This window comes from Catharus ustulatus, chromosome 21 (genome assembly GCF_009819885.2).
Source record: "Catharus ustulatus isolate bCatUst1 chromosome 21, bCatUst1.pri.v2, whole genome shotgun sequence".
NCBI lineage: Eukaryota > Metazoa > Chordata > Aves > Passeriformes > Turdidae > Catharus > Catharus ustulatus.
In genome coordinates this window covers 7,372,042-7,396,173 of record NC_046241.1, presented here as the reverse complement: position 1 = coordinate 7,396,173, position 24,132 = coordinate 7,372,042, and the positions used below count along the sequence as shown (strand labels likewise).

General features: G+C 54.2%; 1 protein-coding gene across 5 annotated transcripts in view; it reads left to right on the top strand.

The window, feature by feature from the left end:
• RALGDS (ral guanine nucleotide dissociation stimulator) overlaps window positions 1-24,132 on the top strand; it is a 56,612-nt gene that overhangs the window by 26,184 nt on the left and 6,296 nt on the right. For 3 of the 5 annotated variants that reach the window (XM_033077308.1, XM_033077306.1, XM_033077305.1), the window contains exons 1-5: window positions 6,097-6,296; window positions 22,544-22,654; window positions 23,054-23,247; window positions 23,575-23,649; window positions 23,777-23,970. In XM_033077308.1, coding sequence (XP_032933199.1) covers window positions 6,117-6,296; window positions 22,544-22,654; window positions 23,054-23,247; window positions 23,575-23,649; window positions 23,777-23,970 — 754 coding nt within the window. In that variant the 5' untranslated portion in view covers window positions 6,097-6,116. Of the gene's footprint in view, window positions 1-6,096; window positions 6,297-22,543; window positions 22,655-23,053; window positions 23,248-23,574; window positions 23,650-23,776; window positions 23,971-24,132 lie in introns of those variants that run through there. The other 2 variants (XM_033077309.1, XM_033077307.2) reach the window with 1 other exon arrangement.

Here is a 24,132-nt window from a genome sequence, read left to right as displayed (position 1 = left end):
GATGCCCTGCACGTGCTGTCACCTGGGCAGAGGGCAGGGGGAGCCTCTCCTGGCCTTCCCTAGCCCAGGAGAACCAGTGGGAATAAAGCTGCTCTCCTATGGGATGCACAAATTCCCCATCTGTGATGTGGCACAGGTGAGGGGGGTGTACCTGTCCCTGCAGCTCAGCCCACCAGGGAGGGCACAGGTGGGAGCAGGGCTGGGATAGGAGCTGAGGAGGAGGAAGAGCTGCTCTGCCAAGCAAAGTTTCTCTGTTACCCACTGGGATTTCTCCGTGGATCAGTTGCCAGAGCCTCTCGTTTCTGGGATTCTCCTTTTACACGATTCAGCTGAACGTGTCGTTCTGGCTGCTTGTTGGGGGTGGAAAATTGCACTGCCTGCCCTTGGATGTGTTTTTGAAAGGTGAGCAGAGCCAGGGCTTTGCTCTGTTCTGTATCCACCCAGGTGGTGGATGTGTGTTTTCAATATAGAATGAAATCTCACTATTTCATTTAATTTTTCTGGCAGATGAGAAGGAACAGCTTGATTTCAGAAATGAGTTTCCCTTATCTTGAGGGGCTACACCTATTCCCACCTTTCCCTGCAAATATTTTGTGGTTCCATAACCTTTCCCCTCTTTTCCACCAGTGGTTTTCCTTTCCTTGGCTGTTCTGCAGACAAGCCAGGCAAGCAAGGATGGAAATTACAATAACGGAGCACCTGGGAGGCTTGAACTCGCCACACACTGATTGCTAAGCAACAGGGAGAAATGTTTTTCCTGTTTTCCTTTTGCTTGCAAGCACCTTAGGTGGTATTTGTTAAAAGAGCTGACTGAAACATTCTGGCAGAAAGGTGATAGGGAGATAAAAGCTGCCTTTAAAGACAAACAGCTCAAGAAATAATAGTCCTTAGCAGAGGGGCTCTGGTGTGTCTGCAGCGTGTCAGGCTGCAGCAGCTTAATGCCTGCTGAACTCTGCACTCCTGGGAGTGCCTGCCTGGGCTGGAGAGCCACGTGGAGAAAGGGAAAATGAGAAAGGGAAAAAGGGAGCTGCGGCTTTCTCCTGGTGTGGGGATAGTCCCCAACAAAACTCACTGGGTGTCTTGTGATCCTCCTGAAACAGCTGCATCAGCTTTGGTCCCTGCATCCCCTGCCAGCAGTGCCCTGCAAAACCCTCTGAGGTCTCTTGGTGCTTTTCACACCTTGGGCCCTGCTGGTTCAGCTTTTTGGGCGCGTTTTGATATTCACAGCTGTATCTTGTCGCTTAATTTTCTGAGTATTTTCTTCTTTGCTGCGAAGTGCCCGCCCCAAGCGTGCTGTGGTCACTTCTTTCTGAGAAAGTGGCTTGATCTGCCCCCACCTCACGTTTGCCTTGTTCTGATGAGCTCTTAGAGGTCAGAAAGTTTGAAAAACAGAGGTTTGTATTGTTGCTTGATGCCCTAATGGAAACTCCTCAAACAATTGATAAATTGCCTGGAGAAGAGAAGGCTCTGGGGCAATCTTGGCATCCCAGTGCATAAAGTGGCTTCAAGAGAGCTGGAGAGGGACTTTGGACAAGGGTCTGGAGTGACAGGACAAGGGGCAATGGCTTCAAAATGAAGGAGGGTGGATTTAGATTAGATATGTGGAAGAAATATTCTCTGTGAGGCACAGGTTCCCAGAGGAGCTGTGGCTGCCCCATCCCTGGAAGTGTTCCAGGCCAGGCTGGATGAGGTTGGAGCACCCTGGGATGGTGGAATGTGTCCCTGCCCATGGAATGAGATCTTTAAGGTCCCTTCCAACCCAAACCTGGTGGACTCTAAAAAAAAAGCCAACCCTCCAAAAAAATCTGTGACTCTGCTACGGCCACAGGGGTGGTGTGAGGAGCAGGATGGAGGAGAAGAAATATTCCTGCAATCTCTTGAGTCTCTTGTGGAATAATTGCTGAGCTTCAGGAGCCGGCAGCCTCGGCAGGAGATGCCGTAGCCCAGCTGTGCACAGGGGCTGCAGGAAATGAAACACAGAATAGCTGGATGGAGACTTTTAGATCCTGATTGCCCGGGGATTTGCTGTGCTTCCTCTGCTAGGAGCTGACAGTAATTAGGGGCTTGCCTGGCTGTGTTAATGCTCGGTGTGCAGGAGAGCTGTGCTCCCGAATTAACCCGGCTCCGGATCGGTGGCTGCCCAAGGGGGCGAGGGGAGCAGGGGGTGCTGCAGCTGGGGAAGGGCTGTCCCTGCCAGAAGGGACACAAAGGGCAGGAGAACCCGAGCCAGCCTTCCTCCCTGCCAGCACAAAGAGTTCACAGTGCCTGAGCTGTCAAAAAAGGCCCTGAGAAATACTCAAAACCTGGAGGCTGAATGATCCAACTGCCCTGGATCTGAAATATTCAGCAGAGAACCTCCCAAAATCCATGCCTGCTGTAACCTGTGGCAAGTGGTGGGTGGCTCTCATCTCAAATCTGGTTAAATCAGGGCTTTGATCACGCTGGGAGGTGAGGGTCTGAGATCTGTTGATCCCCAAATTTGGGGGGGGATCCAATCTCACATCTCTGTACAGATTGTATGAACGGAGCAGTGGCATCATTTTCCCTTCTTCCACAAGCTTTGCTCCTCATCCTGAAGTGGAAGAGATAGTACTGGTTGTTTACTGTTGGATTTTTATTATTATTATTACTATTATAAAATAACCTTCCAGCTGAGCCTGGGCGGTGAAAACAAAACTTTTTACCGATTAAAACTGGAATTCCCAAAAAGTTTTGATCTAGCACATAATGCCTACCCTTCAGTTAGTAATTCCTGTAACTAGGTAGCACTTTTCCTATAAAATGCCTTAAAAACAGCAAGAAAAAGGGTTTCCCCAGCTGCACAATAGAAGGAAGTGCTAAGGGCTCCATGTCAGAGCCTGACACGGACGCGCCTTGTGAGCTGGTGCCAGAGCTTGGGACAGAGGCCAGATCATGTTGAAACTCCCCATAAAGCAGCCCAGTTCCCCTCAGAGGCTGCTGCTTTGGGTCCTGGGTCCCTGGCTGGTCCAGCAGTGGAAGCTGGAGGGGTGTGATGCTGCAGAGGGGCTCAGCTGGAGGTGGTGAGGGTGATTCCTGCCCTCTATGCTCAGGGCTGAGATCAGCTCTTTGCAGCTCTTGGCATCGGTCCTGCTGTGGCTTCACTGAGGCTCAGAGAGAATACGGGTTTGTCAGGGTGGTGGCAGTGCCCTGGGGGTGGTGGCAGTGCCCTGGGGGTGGTGGCAGTGCCCTGGGGTGTTTGCAGGCAGCTGATGCCTGGCAGGAGCAGCTCCTGTGGAAGTGTTTGTGAGCCATGCTTTGGGGTGGGCAGCTTGATGGGGATAAAAACCCCACAGCAACACTGAGAACTGGGTCACTGTGGGTTCTGATGCTGGAAAGCCCAATCAGCAGCAGAGCAGGGAGATGAAAGCAAAGAGAGGCTGGAGGATGTAGCTGAGGGAATGCTCGGACACCATGTGCTGGGGAGGGACAATTCAGGGTCCAGGCTGAGCCCAGTTTTTAACTGAGGTCTGACTTTGCAGGTCCTGACTGTAACAGATTGACCCAAATTGATTCCCCAAGCAGAAAACCTGCTTAAAGTTTTCAAAAGCTTCTCTGTGTTACCCTCTCCACATTATTGACCATGCAGGAAAGGCTGCAGCAGAGCTGTTCTGGTGTTGGTTTGTGTTTATCCAGCCAGGAGCTGATTTCAGAATTGTGGAAAGACAAAAATTGCTGGATTTCCCACAGCACCCAATTCCTTGGCCTGCCAGAGTCCATGGGACATTTACAGATGACATCAAAAAGCTCAGTGTGTTGTGAAAAGTTTCTTGCTGAGTTTGCCAAGTGCAAATTGACAGTATATTTTTTTAATGAGTCACTCGAGCATTGATCGTTTTCTTAAATCCCCGAAGTCACGTGCATGTCAATTAATCACATTTTGCAACAATTTCTAGACCTTCAAGGGTGCTGGAGGGAAACCTGGGGGTGTGATCCTGCCTGTTCCCTTTCAGCTGAGTGCTTAGAGGCAGATAAGAAGCCCTGAAAAGTTATTTGTTTTGAATCTCATGATTTTTCAAGAGCCTTGCCCCTGACGGCTGAGTGTTTGGGGTGAGCTATGCAGAGCAAACATCCTGAACTTGGGCTCCTGACCCCGCTTTGAGTGTTTTGCTTTTCAGACCCAGAAGGTTCCCAAGAGAGGAGAAAGGAAACTGGCTGGCTATTTTTAAACCCCTGCAGTTGCCTTCCTGCCTTATATTATTTATTATCCATTATCAGAAGTGTTTTTCCCCTGAAACCATCTTTAGTGGTCAACCGAGGGATGGTGAAAATTGCCCATCAAACAGAGCTGCATCTTTCTGCAGAGGTCAGACGAAGCTGGAGGCTCTGGGAGGGCTTTGCCAGCTGAAAATGAGTGGTGCTGTTGTTTGTTGTGTGCACTCGAGCGGTGCCAAGCTATTCCAGGGGTGGGCTGTGATAACTCTGCCCTGAGACTCAAACATGAAGCAAAGCAGAGTCTCCCTCCCAAGTATTTCACAGCCCAGAGAGGCAGCACTGATTTCTGCTGGAAAACAGGGTCCCTGCCTCTGATTTTAGCACATCCTGAGCAAAGTGATGCACAGCACTGAGTTTCTCAGCACATCTTGCAGCGCCACGTGGTTCCTGCGTGACGTGTGAGTGGGGCTGGGACACCAATGCAGGAGCAGCATCTCATCCTCCTGCAGGGCAGAGAGCTCCAGTGACCCACCTGGCACTGCAGGGTGACTGCCCAGCGATCTCTGTGCCTGGGCAGGCTTAAAATGTGTATTGCCCCCAAAGATGTGGGGCTGCCACGGGCAGAGCAAGGCCCTGCTGCTAGGCTGGGTCCCCTTTCCCAGGGTGTCCAGGAAGTCCCCTTTGACCTCTTTGGCTCCAGATAAAGCAGGACAATGGCCATGTTGTCCTGGCTCATCCTTCTGCCTGGTAAACTTTCCAGTTTGAAGCCTATCACAGCCTGGCAGCTTTGTTAATCCCTTCCTGCCTGGGCAGGCGCTGCTGGTGCCCTGGGCAGAGCTGGACATGCGAGCCTTGGCTCCGCGTCCTCACTGGAAATAAAGCTGGAGGGCCCTGGGAGGCTGGTGTTATTTCAGCTGCAGAGGGAGCTGAGGCATGAAAGTCCAGGTTTTGGTGGTGTCAGCAGCAACTGCCCGGGCCCTGTGATGCAGTTTCTCAGCAGTGTGTGAGGAGGGAAGGGGAAGAGCAGGGGAGGGCTGGAGCACGCTGTGCTCAGCGCAGGGGGCTGATGAATGACAAACAGGTTTGCCCGTTTCTCTCTGCCTCCGAAAACAAAATTGTGTCGTAGGGGTTCTCTAAAGTGGGATCTGCAGCCCTGCTGTCCCCCAGGCTCGTTTTGCTTTCCCAGAGCCCCTGCTGGGCTGAGAGCAGGTGCCCTGGTCCCTGATCCCCGCTGTGCATGGAGGTCTGGCAGTGACTCATGTGGGGTCACATCATCTGGCAGGGGACACTGCCTGTGACCGAGCCACAGCTGTGGCCAGCGAGGGCCTGGGGGGTGCTGAGATAATCCTGGGATGAAAACACGTGCTGATGATATTCACTCGCTCGCAGTTAACACCTTCTCTCTGGCTAGTGGTGTGTGAAGCCCAGGTGCTTCACAGCACCTGGCGACACAAAGCTCCTCTCCCAGAGCCGTTGTCACCTGTGTGACTTCGCTTCCTCCCATCAACTGTAACACCCCGGTTACACCCACCTGGGGCTCGGGCAGCCCCCACGAGCATCCTCGCCCCTTTTTGTGGCCTCGGGGCTTTTCACGCCTCCCGTGTCGCCGTCCCCCCTCCCCGAGGGGGCCGAGCCGCGCCGGGCCGGCCCCCGGGGGCGGGCGGAGGCTGCGGGAGGAAATCCAGTGCCTGGTTTACAGCCGAGCCGGCTCCGTCCCGGCCCCGCCGTGACATCAGCCCCGCTCTCGCTGCGCGGGGGCGGCTGCGGGCTCCCGGCGCCTGCCCCGCTGCTGCGGGCGCTCCCGCACCGCTGCCCTCCGCTCCGCTCCCCACCGAGCATCGCATCGCATCGCCCCCACGTCCCCGCTGCGGCTCCCCGGGCAGCCGGGGGGGCTGGCGGGGCCGGCGGCGGGGTGCGGGGCCGGGGATGCGGCGGCCCCGCCGATGGTGAGCCGCCGCCGGAGCCCGCCGCACCATGTCCCCGCCGGCCCCGAGAGGATGTTCGAGGGCTGCCGGCGGGCCCGGAGCCTCTGGGGCGGTGTCAGGCTGGAGGTGGCCGGTGAGAGCAGCCCCGTGGTGCTGCACAGCTTCACGCAGCTCGACCCCGACCTGCCGCCGCTGGAGGTGAGAGCGGGGTCTGGGGGTGCTGAGCGGGGTTTGGGTGAGCGGGGTTTGGAGGGTGCTGAGCGGGGTTTGGGTGAGCAGGGTTTGGGGGTGCTGAGCGGGGTTTGGAGGGTGCCGAGTGGGGTTTGGAGAATGCTGAGCGGGGTTTGGGTGAGCGGGGTTTGGGGGGTATTGAGCAGGGTTTAGCTGAGCGGGGTTTGGCGGATGCTGAGCGGGGTTTGGAGGGTGCTGAGCAGGGTTTAGGTGAGCGGGACTTGGGGGTGCTGAGCAAGGTTTGGATGAGCGGAGTTTGGGGGGTGCTGAGCAGGGTTTAAGTGAGCGGGATTTGGGGGGTGTTGAATGGGGTTTAGGTGAGCGGGGTTTGGGGGTGCTGAGCGGGGTTTGGAGAATGCTGAGCGGGGTTTAGGTGAGCGGGGTTTGGGGAGTGCTGAGCAGGGTTTAGGTGAGCGGGGTCTGGGGGGTGGTGAGCGGGGTTTGGAGGGTGCTGAGCAGGGTTTGGAGGTGCTGAGCGGGATTTGGGGGATGCTGAGCAGGGTTTGGATGAGCGGGGTTTGGGGGGTGCTGAGCAGGGTTTGGAGGTGCTGAGCGGGGTTTAGGTGAGCGGGGTTTAAGGGGTGCTGAGCGAGGTTTGGCGGATGCTGAGCGGGGTTTGGGGGGTGCTGAGCAGGGTTTTTGGGGTGCTAAGCAGGGTTTGGGCGTGCTGAGCCGGGTTTAGGTGAGCAGGGTTTTTAGAGTGCTGAGCAGGTTTTGGGGGATGCTGAGCAGGGTTTGGGGATGCTGAGCAGGGTTTGGGGATGCTGAGATGCGCGCCCCTCGCTGCTTTGGGGGCTCCGCCTCGCTGGCGGCGTGGCCCGGATTGTGGGCACCCCACAGAGAGTTTCTCGGAATTCTGTTACGTAGAATCACGGAGTGGTTTGTGTTCGAAAGGACCGTAAAAATTATCTTTCCCCACCCCCTGCCATGGGCAGGGACGCCTCCCATTATCCCAGGTTTCTCTAAGCGCCGTCCAAGCCGGCCTGGATCGCTCCAGGGATGGGGCAGCTTTTCCGGGCACTCTGTGGCGGTGCCTCGCCACCCTCACAGAGAGGAATTTCTTCTAGCATCTAATCTAAATCTACCCTCCTCCAGTTTAAACCATTCCCCCTTGCCTTATCACTCCAGACCCTTGCAAAAGTCTCTCCAGCCTTCTTGTAGGCCCCTTTAGGTACTTTAGGTGTTTCATTTTATTGATTAAATGGGTGTCCCTGCTTGGCCTTTTTATATATATATATTACTTTTTTTTTTTTTATGTGCATCCCTGTGCCCCCGAGGACTGGCAGGCAGCTGCCAGGCCCTGTAGGGAGAAACCAGATGCTCTCCCTCCGGGCACCCAGGGAAAAGGGGCAGATTGTAAAAACTTCGGGCTTTTAATATTTCATTTGAGACTTTGGCTGCCGGAGGCAGGAGTCGGCTCAGATCTGAGCTGCTTGTAAAGGCTCCGGGCTCGTCCAAACCACAAAAGTGTCCTCTGGGAAGGTTACGGGCATTGGGAGGACTTTCCTGGAGGATGCAAAAATATTTGTGCTTGTTTGGATTCGAGCTCGGGTGGTTCAAAGCCAGGCTGGTCCCAGCGAGGCCCGAGTGCTTTGTTGATGGCAGTTGCATGTGGAGGCACCCCGAAACAATCTGAGTCAGAGCCGAGCCTTTTATCTTGGCCAGGGTTGATCGTCACCGCTGGGGAGGGAGTGTCCCGATTGGGAATGAACGGTGTGTGTGTCAGGAGCGGCTTTTTGCTGCTCAGAAACCGCAGCCCTGGCGGCGCAGGGGTTAATTCCAGAGAGGGTCAGCAAGTCTGGCTTTGCTGGGATTTAGAGCCAGCTGCAGATGTGCTGCTCTGGATGCTTCCCGCTGGAATGGGGGGCGGTGGAGGGGGGGAATCACCACTAAAGCCTCTTGAGTCGCTGTGCAGATACCCGCTGAGGGCAGCCAGTGTTTTGGGGAGGGCAATGGCTCCTTCTCCCAAACATCCAACCCCACAACCTGTGATGGAAAGTCCTGCTCAGCCAGGGCCAGGAAGGGATGAGCTCAGGCTCGGCTGTTCCGCTTCACCCCTGGCCCGGTGGCAGCGGCTGCTCAGCTCTGCAGAGAGTTCAGGAAAGCTCCATCCAGCTTTCCCTCCCCGCTCGCCTCTCCTGGGGGTGGGCGTACTGACATGCTGTGGAGCACATCATCTGGTTCGTGTTATGCCTGGCAGGAAGTCCAGGCTCGGCGGCCCGAGCCGCTCCGGGAGGCGGAGGGGCCGCGATTTTGGCAGGGAGAGCGAGAGCAGGGGGAGGAGAGGAGGGGAAGGAGGGGATGGTGCAGCTCCTCTCATCCCGGGGAGAGCCTGCCTGGCTCCATGGACCCCGGCTGGAGAGAATTTGGAGCATCTTGGGCGATGTGGATATCAGGGAAAAGTGTCAGGGCTGAGGGAGGCTTTGCATGGTCCCGCTGAGCAAAGCCCTGCTCACCTGAGCGTGGCACAGACTCCTCCTGAACTGTCTTTGCTTTATTTCTGCCCTGGGCTGTACGTGGCTTTGTGCTGGGGAATGGTTTGAACACAGCCCCAGCATCCACTCGTTTTCTCGGACAGAGAAATTCCTTCTTTTTTTTATCTATTTACAAGTGATGGTGAGAAAAGGGACATCCCAGAGGAGTGCACAGTGACCCACGGCCTCCTGAGCAGCTTTGGGATGTGCAGGGTTTTCAGAAATTCCTTCTTTTTTTATCTGTTTACAAGTGATGGTGAGAAAAGGAGCATCCCAGACGGGTGCACAGTGACCCACGGCCTCCTGAGCAGCTTTGGGATGTGCAGGGTTTTCAGAAATTCCTTCTTTTTTTTATCTGTTTACAAGTGATGGTGAGAAAAGGGGCATCCCAGAAGAGTGCACGGTGACCCACAGCCTCCTGAGCAGCTTTGGGATGCGCAGGGTTTTTGTTGCATGGCTGGGGAAAGGGAAAAATGTGTCACTGTTGTGACAACTGTGGTGGCCTAGTGGGGTTGCAGTCTTTAGGCAGAGTTGTAGATGCACACTGAGAGGAGAAGGCAGATTATTTGAGTAAGAACCCTCAGGGACCAGCAGTGTTTTGCTGACAGTGACAGTCCCCAGGACGTGGTGGGACCTTTGTCACCTCTGCCCAAGGGAGCTGTGCTGGGTTTTGGCAGCTCGTGGGTGGATAGTGTGGTCCCACAGGGAATGGAGGATCCCTGGAAAGCTGCTGCAGGGGATGTGGCTCACTCTGGCCCTCGCTGAGCCCTGGGGATGGCAGCAGGGAAGACTTTGCCTGTATCCCACAGCAACGGTATCGATCAGCAGGCGTCACTCCGAGCCCTCCTGGGAGAGCCAAGTGTTCTCACCGTGATTTTAACCACGGGGGATGGAAAATTTAAACTGACTCTCTCGAGTGGGGGATTGACAGAGCAGCTTTGCAGACCTTCTGCTTTGACCTTTTCAGATCCAATCCGTTCCATATTCAGCAGTGAGTGTCAGTCCTTCCAGTCCAGCAGGAGCCACAGCGTGAATTTGGTGGCTCTCCTGGTCCTGCTGGCCAGGAATGGCTAAAAAACCACTGCAGATGACACAGACTGAAACTTTAATGAAGTTTCTGATGAGGCTGGGCTGACTCTTCTAAAAAAAGCCCACGTCCTTGCAATTCTGGCTGCGTTTGTTGTCTGAACAATTAGGAGATTTTTAGTTTCTAAATGAACTCTTGAAAACTTGAATTGCTCAGCCCAGATGCCTTGTAGGTCAGTGCTTGTTCTTTACAGCTGGGAGGGAGAGACAAAGATATCTCTTAAAAGCCATTTTCTTTTCACTTCCTATGGTGCCTCTGGAACAAGATCCTTTTCTCTCAGCCTGTTCTCCTCCCCCAGGCACAACCTGATATGTCCCTTGCAATTTGCCAGATGAACATCATCTGTTGGTATTTCTTGGATGGGGACCTGCCTTCTGGCTCCCTTCCAGAGAGGTTTGGAGCCTGTGGTGAGGCCTGGAGCAGGCTGGGATGCTGATTGTTGGTGGCTGATGCAGGGTGGGACTAACAGAGGTGGGAGGGATTTTTTTTTATTATTATTTGATATGATTAGAGAGAAGCTGGAGAGAAGCTTCCCAAATGTGTTTGTGTGATAATTGTTTTGTGCCATGTTTCCATAAGGGTGGGGATCCCCATACTGGGGTCTCACTGAGGTTTTAGTGGGTTTAGTACCAGACTGGCAGCCCTGGAAACTGAAATCTGTGTTTGTTCACAGGCTGAACGGGCAAACCACCCCCCAGGCCACCTCTGTGCTTCAGCCCCTTGTCCCAGATCACACTATTGCTCCACTGCTGCCTCTTTATTCTGGCTGTCAGGGTGGCATGACCAGGCAGTAAATGCAGTCTTGGAGTATTTCCCCACTTCCCTGTGCCTGGCTTTGGGGTGTGATGAGCAAAAGGAACATCAGGCCAGCTGTGCCTGCAGGGATGGGTCTCGTTTTGCTGTCACCCACCATTTTTTGGGATTTGGGGGGCTGGCTGTGTCCACCCCACACTTGACCAGACCATGACCTGTTTTTAGGGCTCCCTGAGCTGTTCTGGCCAGCAGCTCCTCCATCTCCCTTCCCAGCTCTCTAACCAGGCACTGTGTCCCCCAGAGGAGTGAATTGAAGGAGGAAAAAGCTTATTTAGGTCACTCCAGACCACATTTAAGAGCTGGGTATGCCCTGCTCACACTTTTTCTAACGCCCTTATCTCCACAGCTGCCTAATGACTGCCTTTCAAACGGACACAATCCTTTTATTTAAATATATCCTTGCAGCAGGGCTGTCTCAGTTCTCAAATATTTCTTCATCTCCCACGGACTCAGCAAGAGGGGGGAAAAAAATGTGGTTGCTAAGGAGCAGGATTTGGATACAAAGCTGGCTGAGCTGCTGGCGGGGGCCCCGGGGGGCTCCAGCACAGCTCATGGCGAGGCAGAGTTTGTGCATTGCTTTGGTGGGATGGCACCTGCAGGGTCTGGGTGAGGAGGTTTGGGGTTTGAAACATCCCTGTGGCCTTGGGGAGAAAGAGTTGAGTTGTGGGATTACTCCTTTTCTGGGTTAATGCGTTCATCTGGTGCTGTTTGTGTGGGTTAGATCCCACAGCAGCATCTGTGGCTGGTCCCAAATGTGTGTTTGTTACTCCAGGGGTCTGTGGGACCTTTGTTTTGCAGAGAGAAGCATCTATGGGCTGAAAGGTGATGCTGGCAGTGGGGTTTGGAAGAGGCATGACGCTGAAACTGTGGCAGCCTCTGGCTGGGGCATTCCTGGGGACGCCAGCAGCAGGGAAGGGCTGGGATGTTGGGATACTCCAGTTATCAGCTGTCTGATTGCCCAGGTGGGGACTCACCTGCACGTCACAGCAGTCCCAGGAACGGCACATTTGGACTTTGCTCCTGAGTCATTGGGGAAAGGGAGTGCTGAGCTCGGGCACGGAGCACTAATCCCAGTAATCCCAGTAATCCCAGTAATCCCAGTGCTCCTCGGGCTGCCTGAAGGGAGTCACGGGGAGGGGGTGGGAGCAGGGGCAGAGCTGCAGGGCTGCCCTGGGCACTCAGTTAGCACAGGGTGTTTGCAGAAGGGCGTTTGTGGACGGGCCTTTTGCTCTTTAACCCATGGAACAGCTCTGCCAGCAATGCCAGGAAAGTCCTTTCCCATTTCTCAGCATGTGCAGCGTGGGCTGTGCTGAGAGCAGTGAATGGTGACTCTGCAGCACCTCCAACCTCCGTCCCTCTCACCTGGCTTTGGTTTGTTTTTGTCATGTTATGCAAATCACCTCTCCGGTTTTGTGCTGGCGCGGGTTCTTGTAGGGCAGCACTTTTACATTAGATAACACCGAGTTCCCTCCACCTGGGGTCAGGAGTTATGTGGCAGCTGGAGATGGAGCACACACAGAGGTTCCTGGCGTGGCCCGTTCGCCTCGGCTGGCTCCACAGCGGTTTGTTTTCATTGCACCGCTGGTATTTGGATGAGCTCTGCTGTCAGAAACATGCTGGGACGGGAAAGGGCGGCTTCCCTCTGCACGTGGGGCTGGTGGGAGCAGCTCCCTGGAGAGCCCCGGGATCAGCAGGGGCAGGATGGGGACGGCTCCGGCTGCCAGGCACCAGCCGAGTCCTTAGAGCTGATGGGAGAGGGGAAAAAAAGTTGTTCTAACTTGCAAACAGAGCAGATTGGAGAGGAAACTCATCGGAGGCAACTTCATCTGGAATGCTGAGGCATTATTTTTAGAGCAGCTTTGCTTTCTGCTAACCACACTCCAGCAGCTGAACCGAGGGCTTGTGTATAAACCTGCTTTGCAAAGGGCTCGCTACCCGTCCTGCCAGAACTTCTTTTCGTGTGATGGAGCAAAACCACGCAGCCTTTGCTCGCTCTTTGCAGCGGTTGGGTCTCCATGGAGACTGCAAAGCTGAGAGCCTGCCCCAGGCTCCTGCTCCAGCCAGTGTGTGTTTGTGAAATTATGTGTTTGCTTTGGGTTCACCTCTAGGAGCTGGAACTGACTTCAGGAAACCGGGGTTTAGCCAAAGCTCTGCCTGGGACCGGCAGGGGCAAAGCTCAGCTGTAGGAAGGCAGCATGGATGCTGAGGCACCACCTTCATGTGGCTGGGGGGGTTCAGGACCTCACCTTCCAGTTTAGGGTGAAACCCTGGGGATTCAGGTCAGACAGGTGTCTGAAAGGGTGGCCTGCAGCTGGCAGGCTCTGGGATGTGAGCTGGGGCTGATGGTGTCACCCCCAACCCTCCCGTGCTGTGACCCCACAATCACTGCAGACTGTCCAGGCCAAGCCAACACTCAGGTTGGTTTATCACCTTAAAGCAGCCCAGCTTTCCTCCAGATGCTGCCCTGTGTTTGCTTTTGGTTCTATTTTGAGTGGCTAGCTGTTCCCAGCTGCAGTTGTGCTGACCAGGAGCAGTGCTGAGCCATGTGTTGGCGGTGCCCCTCGCTGCTGACAGTCACTGGGATTACTGGATTTCTAGACAATGTGGTTTACTCGATTCAGTCCCGGTTGCAACAGTGAGAGCTGGCACGAAGGCAGGACAGGCCTGGCTGGTTCTTCCCTGGCAGTGCTGGGGTGACTCACAGTGGAGCTATGCATCACCCCAGTGTCATAACAAACACTTGTTCCCTGAGGTGCTTCTTGGGGGGGGTGTTCTACAAACTCCATCTCTCCCAGTCCTCATTCCCATGGATTTTGGTGTGTTCCTCAGGAAAAGTCAGCTCTGGGGGCCTCTGTTTGAGGCTTAACCTGTCTTAATGCAGGGAACATCAAAGGAAAGGAGTCAGGGAAGGAAGGTGGGCACTTCTGCCCTCTCCACATTGGTGCTGCCCCAAGGTCACTGTGCACTTCAGCTCTTTGGCTATCCCAGGGTGTGTCCCCCAGAATAATTTTATTAAACGGGAGGGTGAGCTGCAGGAGTGCTCACCTCTGGCTGCTAATCCTGGGGGATGAGCAGGAACAGATGAGTAGGACTGGGAACATCCCTGTGCCAGCTCCCCAAGGTGCTGTGGCCAGGAGGAACAGGCACCTGGGTGGTGTTTGAGCTGCTCTGACGTGGTCCATGGCCAAACCTACACCTACAGTGCAGAGCTGAGGGTCTGGGGAGGGAATTCATCCTCCCTGCCTGGACACCCACAGTGTTTGTGGGGCAGATCTGGCACACCCAGCACCAACCTCACTGCTGAGGCTCTGGTGTGTGTGTTCAGCGTGATTTTTATCCTTTTCCAGTTGTTTTTGCCCCAAAGGTGCCAGTTAATTGTAAAATCTCATTTGCCTCGGTGTGGCAATCACTTGGAGCTGGCAGAGCATCCCGACTGCACCCCCCAGGTGTCGGCTTGTTGACACCTGCTCGTGTAGCACTCCTGCCTCGCTGACACCTGTGTAAGTAATACTCCCAAGGTGAGATTTCGTTGATTACAAAGCAGAAGAGACTCTTCCCTCTTCCACCTTCCCACGGGCTTCGCAGGGAGGGGAACGAGTAGCGGGGTGCTGTGCAAGGGGAGGATCTCAGCAGAGCCAAGGGGATGCCTGAAAGCCACAGCTGGGCTGTGCTGGGACACGCTGGGGCTGTGGGTGTCAGGAGGAGGCTGGGACGAGCCTGGCTGATCCCGGGAAGCACAAGGCAGCAGCAAATGGAGGAGCCGAGCGTCATCCCGGCCGGGGTGGGAGCTGGGCGCGGAGGGCACGACCGCAGAACAAAGCCTCGCATTTATTCCTGCAGTCCTTTCACCGTCAGCCCCTCTCTGCCTCCCTGCGCTGGATTGTTCCTGCATTTTCTCTGCTTCAGCTGTTTACTGGGTCACCCTGGTGCAGACACGCACACAAAGAGCGAGCCATGGGCGAGCCTGTCCCTGTTCCTGTCCCTGTCCCTGTGCCACTGGCGCTGCGAGCCCCTGGGCGGCCCCAGGAGCACAGTGGTGCCATTGATCCGGCTGGCAGAGCGTGCCAAAGGCCAGGCTGGGCTGGGGGCATCCTGCTCTGCACTGCCTGTGGCCATGGCATTGTAAAAAGGGGGGCCCCAAAATGTCTGGGCTTGTGGGCTTTGCCCATGTTCGGTCACACAGGTTTGGTGGAGGGAATGTGAGCTGACGTAAGGCAGAGTAAACACATGGGTGGACACGTTTATTGCACTGGGGCTTATTTCAGTTCAGCTTATCTAAGCTAAGGATGTGTCTCAGCTAAATGGAAATTAACCTTGTTCAAATGGAAACGGAGGGGAAAGGTGCAGTTTGTGTCAGCCACAGTGTTGCCAGGCAGGGCTGTGGGTTTTGGACAGCCCAATATGTGCACCTTCAAAATTGCAGGGGGATGTGACTTTGCTGTCTCTGCTCCTCTGCAAGCTGTACAGAGATTTAGAGCTTAACCAGACTGCTTGGGAATACTGTGTGGTGAAACTCTGGGAATGTCAGTGTGGAACCAGTGGGATGGTTCAGCACGGCATGGGAGGGCTGAAAGTCTCCTCCTGGGGCTGGGCTGGTGTTTTACACCTGGCAGTTGTGATCTTTGCTTTGCCCTTCCTGCATATCCCACCTTGCTCGTGCTGCAGGTGTGTGCCCAGGTGAGCTCTTCATGCAGGCATGGATGTGCCAGGGCAAGGGGCAGGTTTGATAAAAGGAACTGGTTTTTATTGCAACTGATACTTCTTAAGACAAATTTTTTTTTGCTGTCTGGGCTGGCACATGGGCTAAGAGCTGGAGAGTATTTAAGGTTTTGCATCTCTGGAATGTAAAGACTTTAGTGAAGGTGAGGTCACTTGCAGGTGCTGATGCATGCAAAGGACAAGCACTGCCCTGGATCTGCCACAAGGAACAAGTCTGTGTGTCCTGGTGAGCATGTGGAGCCAGGATTGACATTTTAGGTGTGACAGTTCCAATCAGTTTCAAGGAACATCAGCTCTGAGTGCCAGCCTCACCTCCATCCCTTTCCCAATACAGCTGGCAGCTCGTGCTGCTGCAGAAATAACACATTTGGTGCACCAGGGCCCTGCTTCAGAGCTGGAATCGATAGAGTAGCATTAGGTTGGAACTCTTTAGGACACCTCTCATGTTTTAATTCACATTTGAGCAAGGCACTGGGGAACTGTCGTGTTGCATGTGACTTCCAGGTGCTACTGTACACCCAGAAAAAAAAAACAATCAATTTTTGAGCTTGTTTCAGTTACATGTGTTTTTTACAGCTTTTTCCGTTCCATCTGGTAAAACACAAACCTTTTCTTCTGAGCTGAAATGACCTGGGATGAGCAGCTCGATCTTTATTTAACCTCGCAGAGCAGTACCTGCATTAATTTTTCATGCACCGTTTTTCACCAGCCGTGTCGTTCTGGTTTCACTTCCAGTAATGCCCCGGGGGCTGTGGGTGAGTCGGTGGCAGAGCAGTCGCTCTGTGAGCGGGGGCTGAGCCCCTCTGCTCCGAGCCTGCCCCTGTGGAGGTGTTGGTTCAGGGCAGGGATGCTGCAGGGCCATCACGAGCACAGGGCTGTGCAGCAACAGCCAGATCTGCTGTGTCGGCTGGATCTATTTTTTTTTTCTTTCCATTGACTTAGAGAGGAAGCAAAACCTGCTGCACTCAGTTTTCTTCGAACAGTGTGCAAGGGGAGCCCATCCCATCCTGGGAGGGGACACGAGGGTGTCCTGCTCTGTGGTGTTTCTGTATGGGGTACAAATTGCTGATGGTCATTTCCAGTCCTGGGTGTAGGAAACACAGGGTTTGCAGTTCATCAGTCATCCCTGTTGTGGCTGGAATTTGCTTTTCCCTGAGGAGTGCCCCTGTCAGGCTGATCCCCCAGCCCCTGCATTCCCCCACCTCAGGGGTCTGATCCTGCCCTTGAAGGCTGGGGATGGAGTGGACATGCAGAGTCTTTGATTTCCAAACCACAAAAAGAATGAAAAAGCCTCTCCATGTGAGAAGGCTTTTAGTTTTCTCTAAAAGTAAACCAGGAGCAAATGGGGAGGAATCCTGTGTATCTGCTCTGTCTGGCTCCTGGACCCAGGCACTGAGCTCCTAATCCTTGCTCCAGCCACTGACTCACTGTGTTTGAGTCACAAGATGCCTCTGCAACTGATCTGCCAGCTTCCCTTCTCCCTAAGCTGCCAGGGTGGAGAAGTCTGCCTTTGGATACCCCCTGCAACCCCTCTGGCTCACAGACACAGCATCAGAGCTGCTGAGGACCCAAAAACCCCAGGGAGGAGCTGTAAGATCCCCACAGAGGCAGATGTGGGGTGATGTGGCCTCTCTCTGTGCCCCATCCTGGTGCTGGGTGATGCACTGGCTGCAGGGCTGTTCCCCTGAGTTACAGCTTTCCGTGCCAAAACACCTGGAGCAGAGTCAGGAGAGCCCAGCTGTGGAGCCCAGCAGTGATGGGGAGAGAACAGACCCTCAGCTGTTGCCACTGGCCTGGTGTCCTGGCAAAACCACCCCTTTTTCGTGGTGGGTTTAACTTTAGCTTCTGGCCCTTTTTCTGTTCTTTTCCTGTTTCCCCTTTTGTTGCTGTGTTTCAAGGGCTGTTGGAATCAGTCCTGGTTTGAGGCAGCTCGGAGCAGGCAGGAAGGAAGGCAGAGAGTGCTGAAAACCCAAAGGAGTTGTGTCTTTTTGCTGAAAACCCAAAGGAATTGTGTCTTTTTGCTGAAAACCCAAAGGAATTGTGTCTTTTTGCTGAAAACCCAAAGGAATTGTGTCTTTTTGCTGGACACCTCTGCATGGCGAGCAGGGGCTGAGCTGTGGCAGGGGACTGATCTCCATCAGCAGTGACAGGAGCACTCAGGGGGGAAGGAGACAGTGGGACATCAACTTGCCCAGCTGGAAAGCACCACCCCAGTGGCACCATGGCTGGGATGATGTTTGGGAGCAGAAGTGCTCCTTCCCCCAGAGGGGCTGCTGCTGTTCCAAAGGACAGTGAGTCACCAGCGTGGGCACCTTTCCTCCCCTGAAGCAGGGGATGTTTGTCAGCTTCCTCGCCACTCTGGGTAGTCCTTGTAGCCTTCCTGAGCACAGCCAGGGGAAGGAAACCGTGAGTGCCAGGAGAGGAAGATCCCTTGAGGCAGAGCTGTGGGGGAACAGCCCCTGCAGGGTTTTTTTGCCTGGAGGTCCCCATGGGGAAGAGTGTTGTGCTGTGTGTGCTTATTTTGGACGTGTAGGACAGAGGGTTCTTCTGCTTTTGCGGTCTTTTATCTTCGCTTCACAGAACTGAGCTTGTTTTCCTTTCACTACCCGGGGGTGACTTTTTTCCTATTTCCTTTTACATAATGTCATACGCTCGGGTTTGCATAAGAGGTCCCAGAGTCGCTGCTGTTGCTTGCAGGGGTTCAGGGTTTGCTGCTGAGGATGAAATGAAAGTTAACTGGGGTTGGTGTCACCATGGGCTGTGCTGGAACCCGTTCCTTTCGTTTCTGGAAGGGCCCATTTCCCCTTGCTAGTGAGAAGGGATTGTTCCGAGAAGGGGTTGGGAATTGTAAAGACCCAACTCCCCACTTGCTGTTTCTGGCTTTTCCACCTTTCATCGAGTTCTTTTGAGCTTGTGCAAGCACGGAGCTTCAATGGGAAACCCCTGGTGACGTCTCTGAGGCTCAGCTCTGCCTTTTCTTGTCTCGTTAGCCAGTGGGACTGTTAATTCCCAACAGGCACACATTCCTGGCTTCCCATGGGCAGGGTAAGTGTCTGCTCCTCTCTTGTGGCTTTGAAATCCCGGTGCAGAGATACTCAGTGCTGCTCTGTACCTATCTGTAGAACAGGCATTTTGTGTAACTGGACTGAAAAGGGAGCAGAGTAACACGAATATCTTGATTGTTAAACCAGCTGTGGTACAGAGAGCATCAGCAAAAGCACTTTAAGCAGTTGTGCCTCTTCCACGTGTGCTGAAATTAATACCTTTTTCCACTAACAGTTCATTATTTTTGTGCCTTTGGAGGCCAGTGCTAACCCAGGGCACTCAGGACCAGAGCTCTTAAGACCTGGTAATTGTTGGGTAATTGTCTGTGTGTAAGTGTGGGGATGCTGCCACGCTCACACTTAATCCTGCACTTTGCTTCTGTCTTGCTAAAACCACCTTTGTGACTGAGCTCAAAATGCAGAGCCCAAGCCAATGTTTTGCTTTGCTGTTTGGCTTTTGCATTTTCCCCTCCTTTCATCTGTGGGGAAGAGCCGAAGGCAGAGTCCTGCTGCTGCTGCTGCTCTCCGGTCCCTCACACCCTTCCTCCAGGCTCAGAACCTTGGCTGCATCTCAGAGCTCCTTATTAATCCTCTGTGTGCAGAGGTGGGGTTTGACACCACGCCGAGTACAAGAACATTCACCAGAGCAGAAGGGTTTGTTGCACGGAGCAGGAATTCCTCCCTGGTGCAGTCACAAAGAGCTTTGAACCATCAGTGGGAGCTCCAGGGCTGGCTGCCATTGCAAGAGGCAGTCCCCAGGCCCAGGGCAGCATCTGGTGCAGATCTCCCGTTTCATATTTCAGGGATGAACTCCTGCAGAGTTCACTCACGGCTGCTTCTGCACAAACCTCTGCTCTGCACAGCTGGGAGAGTTAAACATGTGGCTTTTCCTTGTGCCTCTCCAACCAGAGGCTTTTTCCTGATGGTTGGAGAGGAGCAGGATTGCTCACTGAACTGGAGAAATCAAACCAAACCTTCGTTTTTCTGTGTCTTCCTTTTGGTGCCCATCTCAGAATGTGTTGGATCTCACCTTCTGTGCTGCTGTATGAGTTTGGTGGAAGGTGCAGATGCCATAACCATCAAATCTTTAAGATGTTTAAAAATCCAACCTGGGCCTGTTGGATTCATCCCTGTTCACCTGTGTCTCACCTTCAGGCTGAGGTGGAAGAGGGTTTGTGTGCTGGCTGAGCCTGACTCATGTTCCCTTCTTGTGAGAGGCAGAAAACTCCAGAGATGTGGGGAGCAGTGACTGCTGCAATATTTACCAGCACTCATCTCTTCAGAGAGCATTTTGAAGGCGTTCAGCTTTGGCTGACTCGCTGGAATTCCCGGTGTCAGTGCAGGATTCTGGGTGGCAGCACAAACACAAGGCATAGGTCAAGGTTTGGAGTCTCTCCCTGCCCTGCTCCCCTTCACCTCCTCATCTCTCAGGGCAGGAACGTGTGCTTGGTGCAGGTGTTGGGATGAGGCTCCTCTGGCTCCATCCTGCCACTGCTTTTTTGCCTGGTTGGTTTTTAACCAACGTGCGCGGAATGCACAATCAGCATCTCGGAGGAGCAGCCGTAGGAAAGAGGAAGCTCACACGGAATATAAATAGCCAAATTTTAGAATGTCCCAGTGTAGCAGCTCTCCTGGCTCTTGGCAGGAGCCTGCAGAGCGCTGGGAAGCCGTGGCCTTCGTGTGTGGTTTGCAAAGGGGGAACTTTGGGGGATATCGCACAAGTCAGCAAGGCAAAAAATGAATGAATCTGACAGTCCTGGATATGGGAAGGAAATGAAATTTGCTTTTATGCACATCAGAATGGAGTGCAGCCCCTGCACGTGACATGAAGTGCAGAGTGAAAACCCTGCACAGTTGTGGCAATACTTTCCACTGGAGTTGCACAGCAGCTGCCAGTGATTCATGGGTTGATCCTGAGGTGGTTTTTTCCTCCTATGTGATTTAATTTATGAGTTTAATTGCATGTCAGCAAGCATCTGATTTTTCTTGATATTTTCGTCTGGGGTTTACAAGTGCCCAGCCAAATCTCTTTGCTGAGTTAGACTGTACAGGGCTCTAGTCCTGCTGGACCCAGAGCTTTCCTCTCAGCTTAAATGGGAGGCTGATGTGCAGGTTGGGTGATGAAGGCTGGGAAAAAGCCCAGGACAAACTGGGAAGTGTTTCTATGGCTTTTATTTTATTTTCTCTCTCTCTTTTTTCTTTTTTTTTTTTCCTTGGAAACAGCATCTAAAGGTGGAAGACAGACAACTTGGCCAGCTTGGTTAGGTGCTGTCAGTGTAGATGGTTGATCCAGAGTGGACACAAAGCTTTAGCTGTGCTGGCAGCCTCTCCCAAGGCTGTGCCAGTCCCCAAGGCAGTGTACTTGAACACAAATTTGTGCCATAATTTTTCCCAGAGCACAGAACTTGAGAGGTGCCAGGAAAGACGTTTGGTGTCTGCTGCCTCATGCAGGTGCTCTCAGGGTTGGTCTGGGAGCCAGTGAGCCCTGGGAAAGGCTCCTGATGTTCACAGCACAGCCTCACAACTCCTTGAACTTCAGCAAACCAAACCTCTCCATATCTGGCATGAAGTGAGAAAAGCAGGTTCAGCAGAAAGTGAAAAAGTCAGTAACCCTGCCCAGGGGGATTCTCTGCCCTCATTCATTACAGCCATGAATGAGAGGCTTTTTCAAGCTTGCCCTTAGTCTGTGAGCTGGCTGTGCTTCCCTGCCTTGATTCCTTGTGGTTAACAAGCTTGGGCAGGGTGTGATAACAGAGCAGTGCCCACTGCTGTGGTGGTGCTGATAAAGGAGGTGGTTAAAGAGTGTTTGGGTGCACGTGGGATCCATCAGCTCAGGGTCCTGTGCTCTGTTCTGCTCCTGCCTCTCCTGAGCCTGGGGCCCTGGGTGTGGCTGTCCCCATGATCACAGGGACAGTTTGGAGGAGGGTTTTTTGCAGGGAGCAGCATCACTTCTGGGCCTCCATCCTAAATCCTTTCATGGCAGTTTATTCCTCAGTGAGTGTTGTGTTGTTGTCAGCGCTCAGGGCTCTTTGAGGGGCAGGGAAAGCTGTGGACTGGCTCTGGCAGGAGAGGTTTGTCCCCACAGCCCTGTGTCCCAGTGATGGTCACCTCCCCCTCTAACCAGTTTATTGCTTTTGGGCATTTTCTCCTTCTGCTGAGCTGTGGTTTTGGTGTGTGCTCGTCCATGTCCTGCCATTTGGTGAGGGGGATGGAGGGCGGGGGAGATCCCTGCAGTGTTTGAAAGGATCTGGATAAATCTTCTTAAGGGAGGCACTGACTCAGCAGAGCGTGGTTAGGGAGGAGGAGGAGGAGGGAACCAAATTGTCCTTGTGGGGCTGGAGCTGCTGCTGAGTCCGTGCTGGGGGAGGCGTGTGCTTGGGGACCTGCCCCTTTCCTCACCAAATTTTTGGTGCTCTCCATCCTCCAGAGCAGAAATGAGAGCCTCATAGCTGGGTGCCTGTCACCCAGAGGTGCCTGAGCCCTGTGCCCAGACAGGTCCTGGCTGTGCCTGATCCCACCTCTGGGATTTCCCCCCAACTTTGAGTTTTGGATTTCTGCCTCATGCTGTGGCCAGCGCTGCCAGAGCTGGTGGGTTTGACAGTGATTATTTATTAGGGAAGTGCATTGGGGTGTGTGGTTCCTGCAGAACCAAGAACCTCATCACTGAGACTGCTCAGACCAGGAGCCAATGTCACCTCCTGGCAAAGGCAGAGGCGTGGGGAGAGGAGCAGCCAGGGCTGGGCACTGGGCTGTGCTGTCACTGCCCCTTTCCCTGCCTGGGGAGGGGGTCCCACCTTGCACTGGCACAGCCTGGCTTTGCTGAAAGGCTGAGACATGGAGCCAGGGGATGTGGGACAGACCCAGAGCAGCTTCCCAGAGTCCTGGCTCCGCTGTGGGCAGGCTCAGCTGGCCAGACACACTGGTGTCACCTGGTTTGCATTTCTGAGCAGGTGAGGGAGACTCACTGCCAGCCAGCTGCTGCCTTTGGCTTGCTGGGATCCCTCGTGGGAGCCACAAAAGCATCTCTGCCACGCTTTGCTCTCCTTATCTCACGGTGTATCTTGTCTTTCCATGCAGAGCTCCACACAGGAGATCGGAGAAGAGCTGGAGGATGGTGTGATCTACAGCATATCCCTCCGGAAAGTGCAGCTCCATCACACAGCCAACAAAGGGCAGCGCTGGCTGGGGGTAAGCTGGGGGCTCCTCCTGCCACAGGGGAGATTCAGATGGTTCCCTGCCATGGGAATCATGCATTGGTTTGGGAGCAGGCAGTGTTGCCCTCTGCTGCTTGGGAAGGAGCACAATCTGCAGTCCCATTTTGAAAAATGGGGCAACTCCAGTTTGTGTCTAGATTTTGGCAACCCTGAGGCCTTTCCTGGGGTTTCCCAAGTGCTCAGGAATTCTGAGCTGCAGGGTTGTTGGTGTTTGCTCTCTGAGGAGACTCAGCTTTCCTTTCCCAGTTAGGAGAGCTTCAGGCACTGTGGGGATCCCAGCCTAGACCTGAACTTGTGAGGCTGCTGGGAACATTTTGCACTTGATGGTGTCTGTGTTCACCCAGCCCACTGACTTCTGCTCCTGTCCTGGCAGTTTGAGAATGAGTCAGCCTTAAACCTCTACGAGACGTGTAAGGTGCGGACGATAAAAGCCGGGACCTTGGAGAAGCTGGTGGAGTACCTGGTGTCAGCCTTCAAGGGCAATGATTCCACCTATGTCACCATCTTCCTGTGCACCTACCGGGCCTTTGCCACCACCAAGCAAGTGCTGGACCTGCTGCTCAACAGGTGAGGCTGCCCTGAGCCCCAAAACACAGCTGGGGGTGGCCAGGAAAGCCCCAGCACCTTGTGCTGCAACGCCTTGGAGGTTTGGTGGCTTCTCCCAGCTCCATCAACATGAAGGTTTTGGGACAGGGCAGGGAGGACACAAATTCCTGGAGCTCTTGCAGTGAGGTGGCCAGTGCTGGCTGCTTCCCTCTTCCTAAAATGGGGAGGTTGTGACAGAGGGAGGGGAGCAGGACACTGGTTCATCCTTGGCAGAGCTGGGGGTGATGTGGAGGGAGAAGAGGCTGCTCTGTGTGCAGGATTCTCACTGCCTCCCCTCTGCCCCACCAGGTATGGCAAACTCCACGTGCAGGCGAACGGGGACCACGCCAGGCACACTGTGGATGAGAGGATGGAGCTGAAGAAGTAAGTGTGCCTGCTCTGGTGGCGGCTCTTTGGGAGGGATGTGCTGTCCCAGCGCTGCCCCTGGGGCTGCACACAGGTTTCTCCTGGCACCTGATTCTCTTTGCCTGTGTTTTCCCCCTTCCCACAGCACCATCTCCTCCATCCTGGGGGCCTGGCTGGACCAGTACTCAGAGGATTTCCGCAAGCCCCCCGACTTCTCCTGCCTCAAGCAGCTCATCTCCTACGTGCGCCACAACATCCCCGGCTCCGACCTGGAGCGCCGAGCCCGCATCCTGCTGGCCCAGTTCCAGCAGCAAGAGCAGAGCGAGGCTGAGGCAGAAGGTGGGGCCCTCCCCTGGCTTGTAGGGGTTGTTTGGGGCTGCAGGTGGAGGGAATGCTGCTGGTTGGCATTGAGGGTCTCAAAAACTTGAGCCACGTGGCTGAACAGCACTCTGTTTAAGCTCTGTTTACATGAAGGTACACTGGGAAGCCAATCCAACTGCA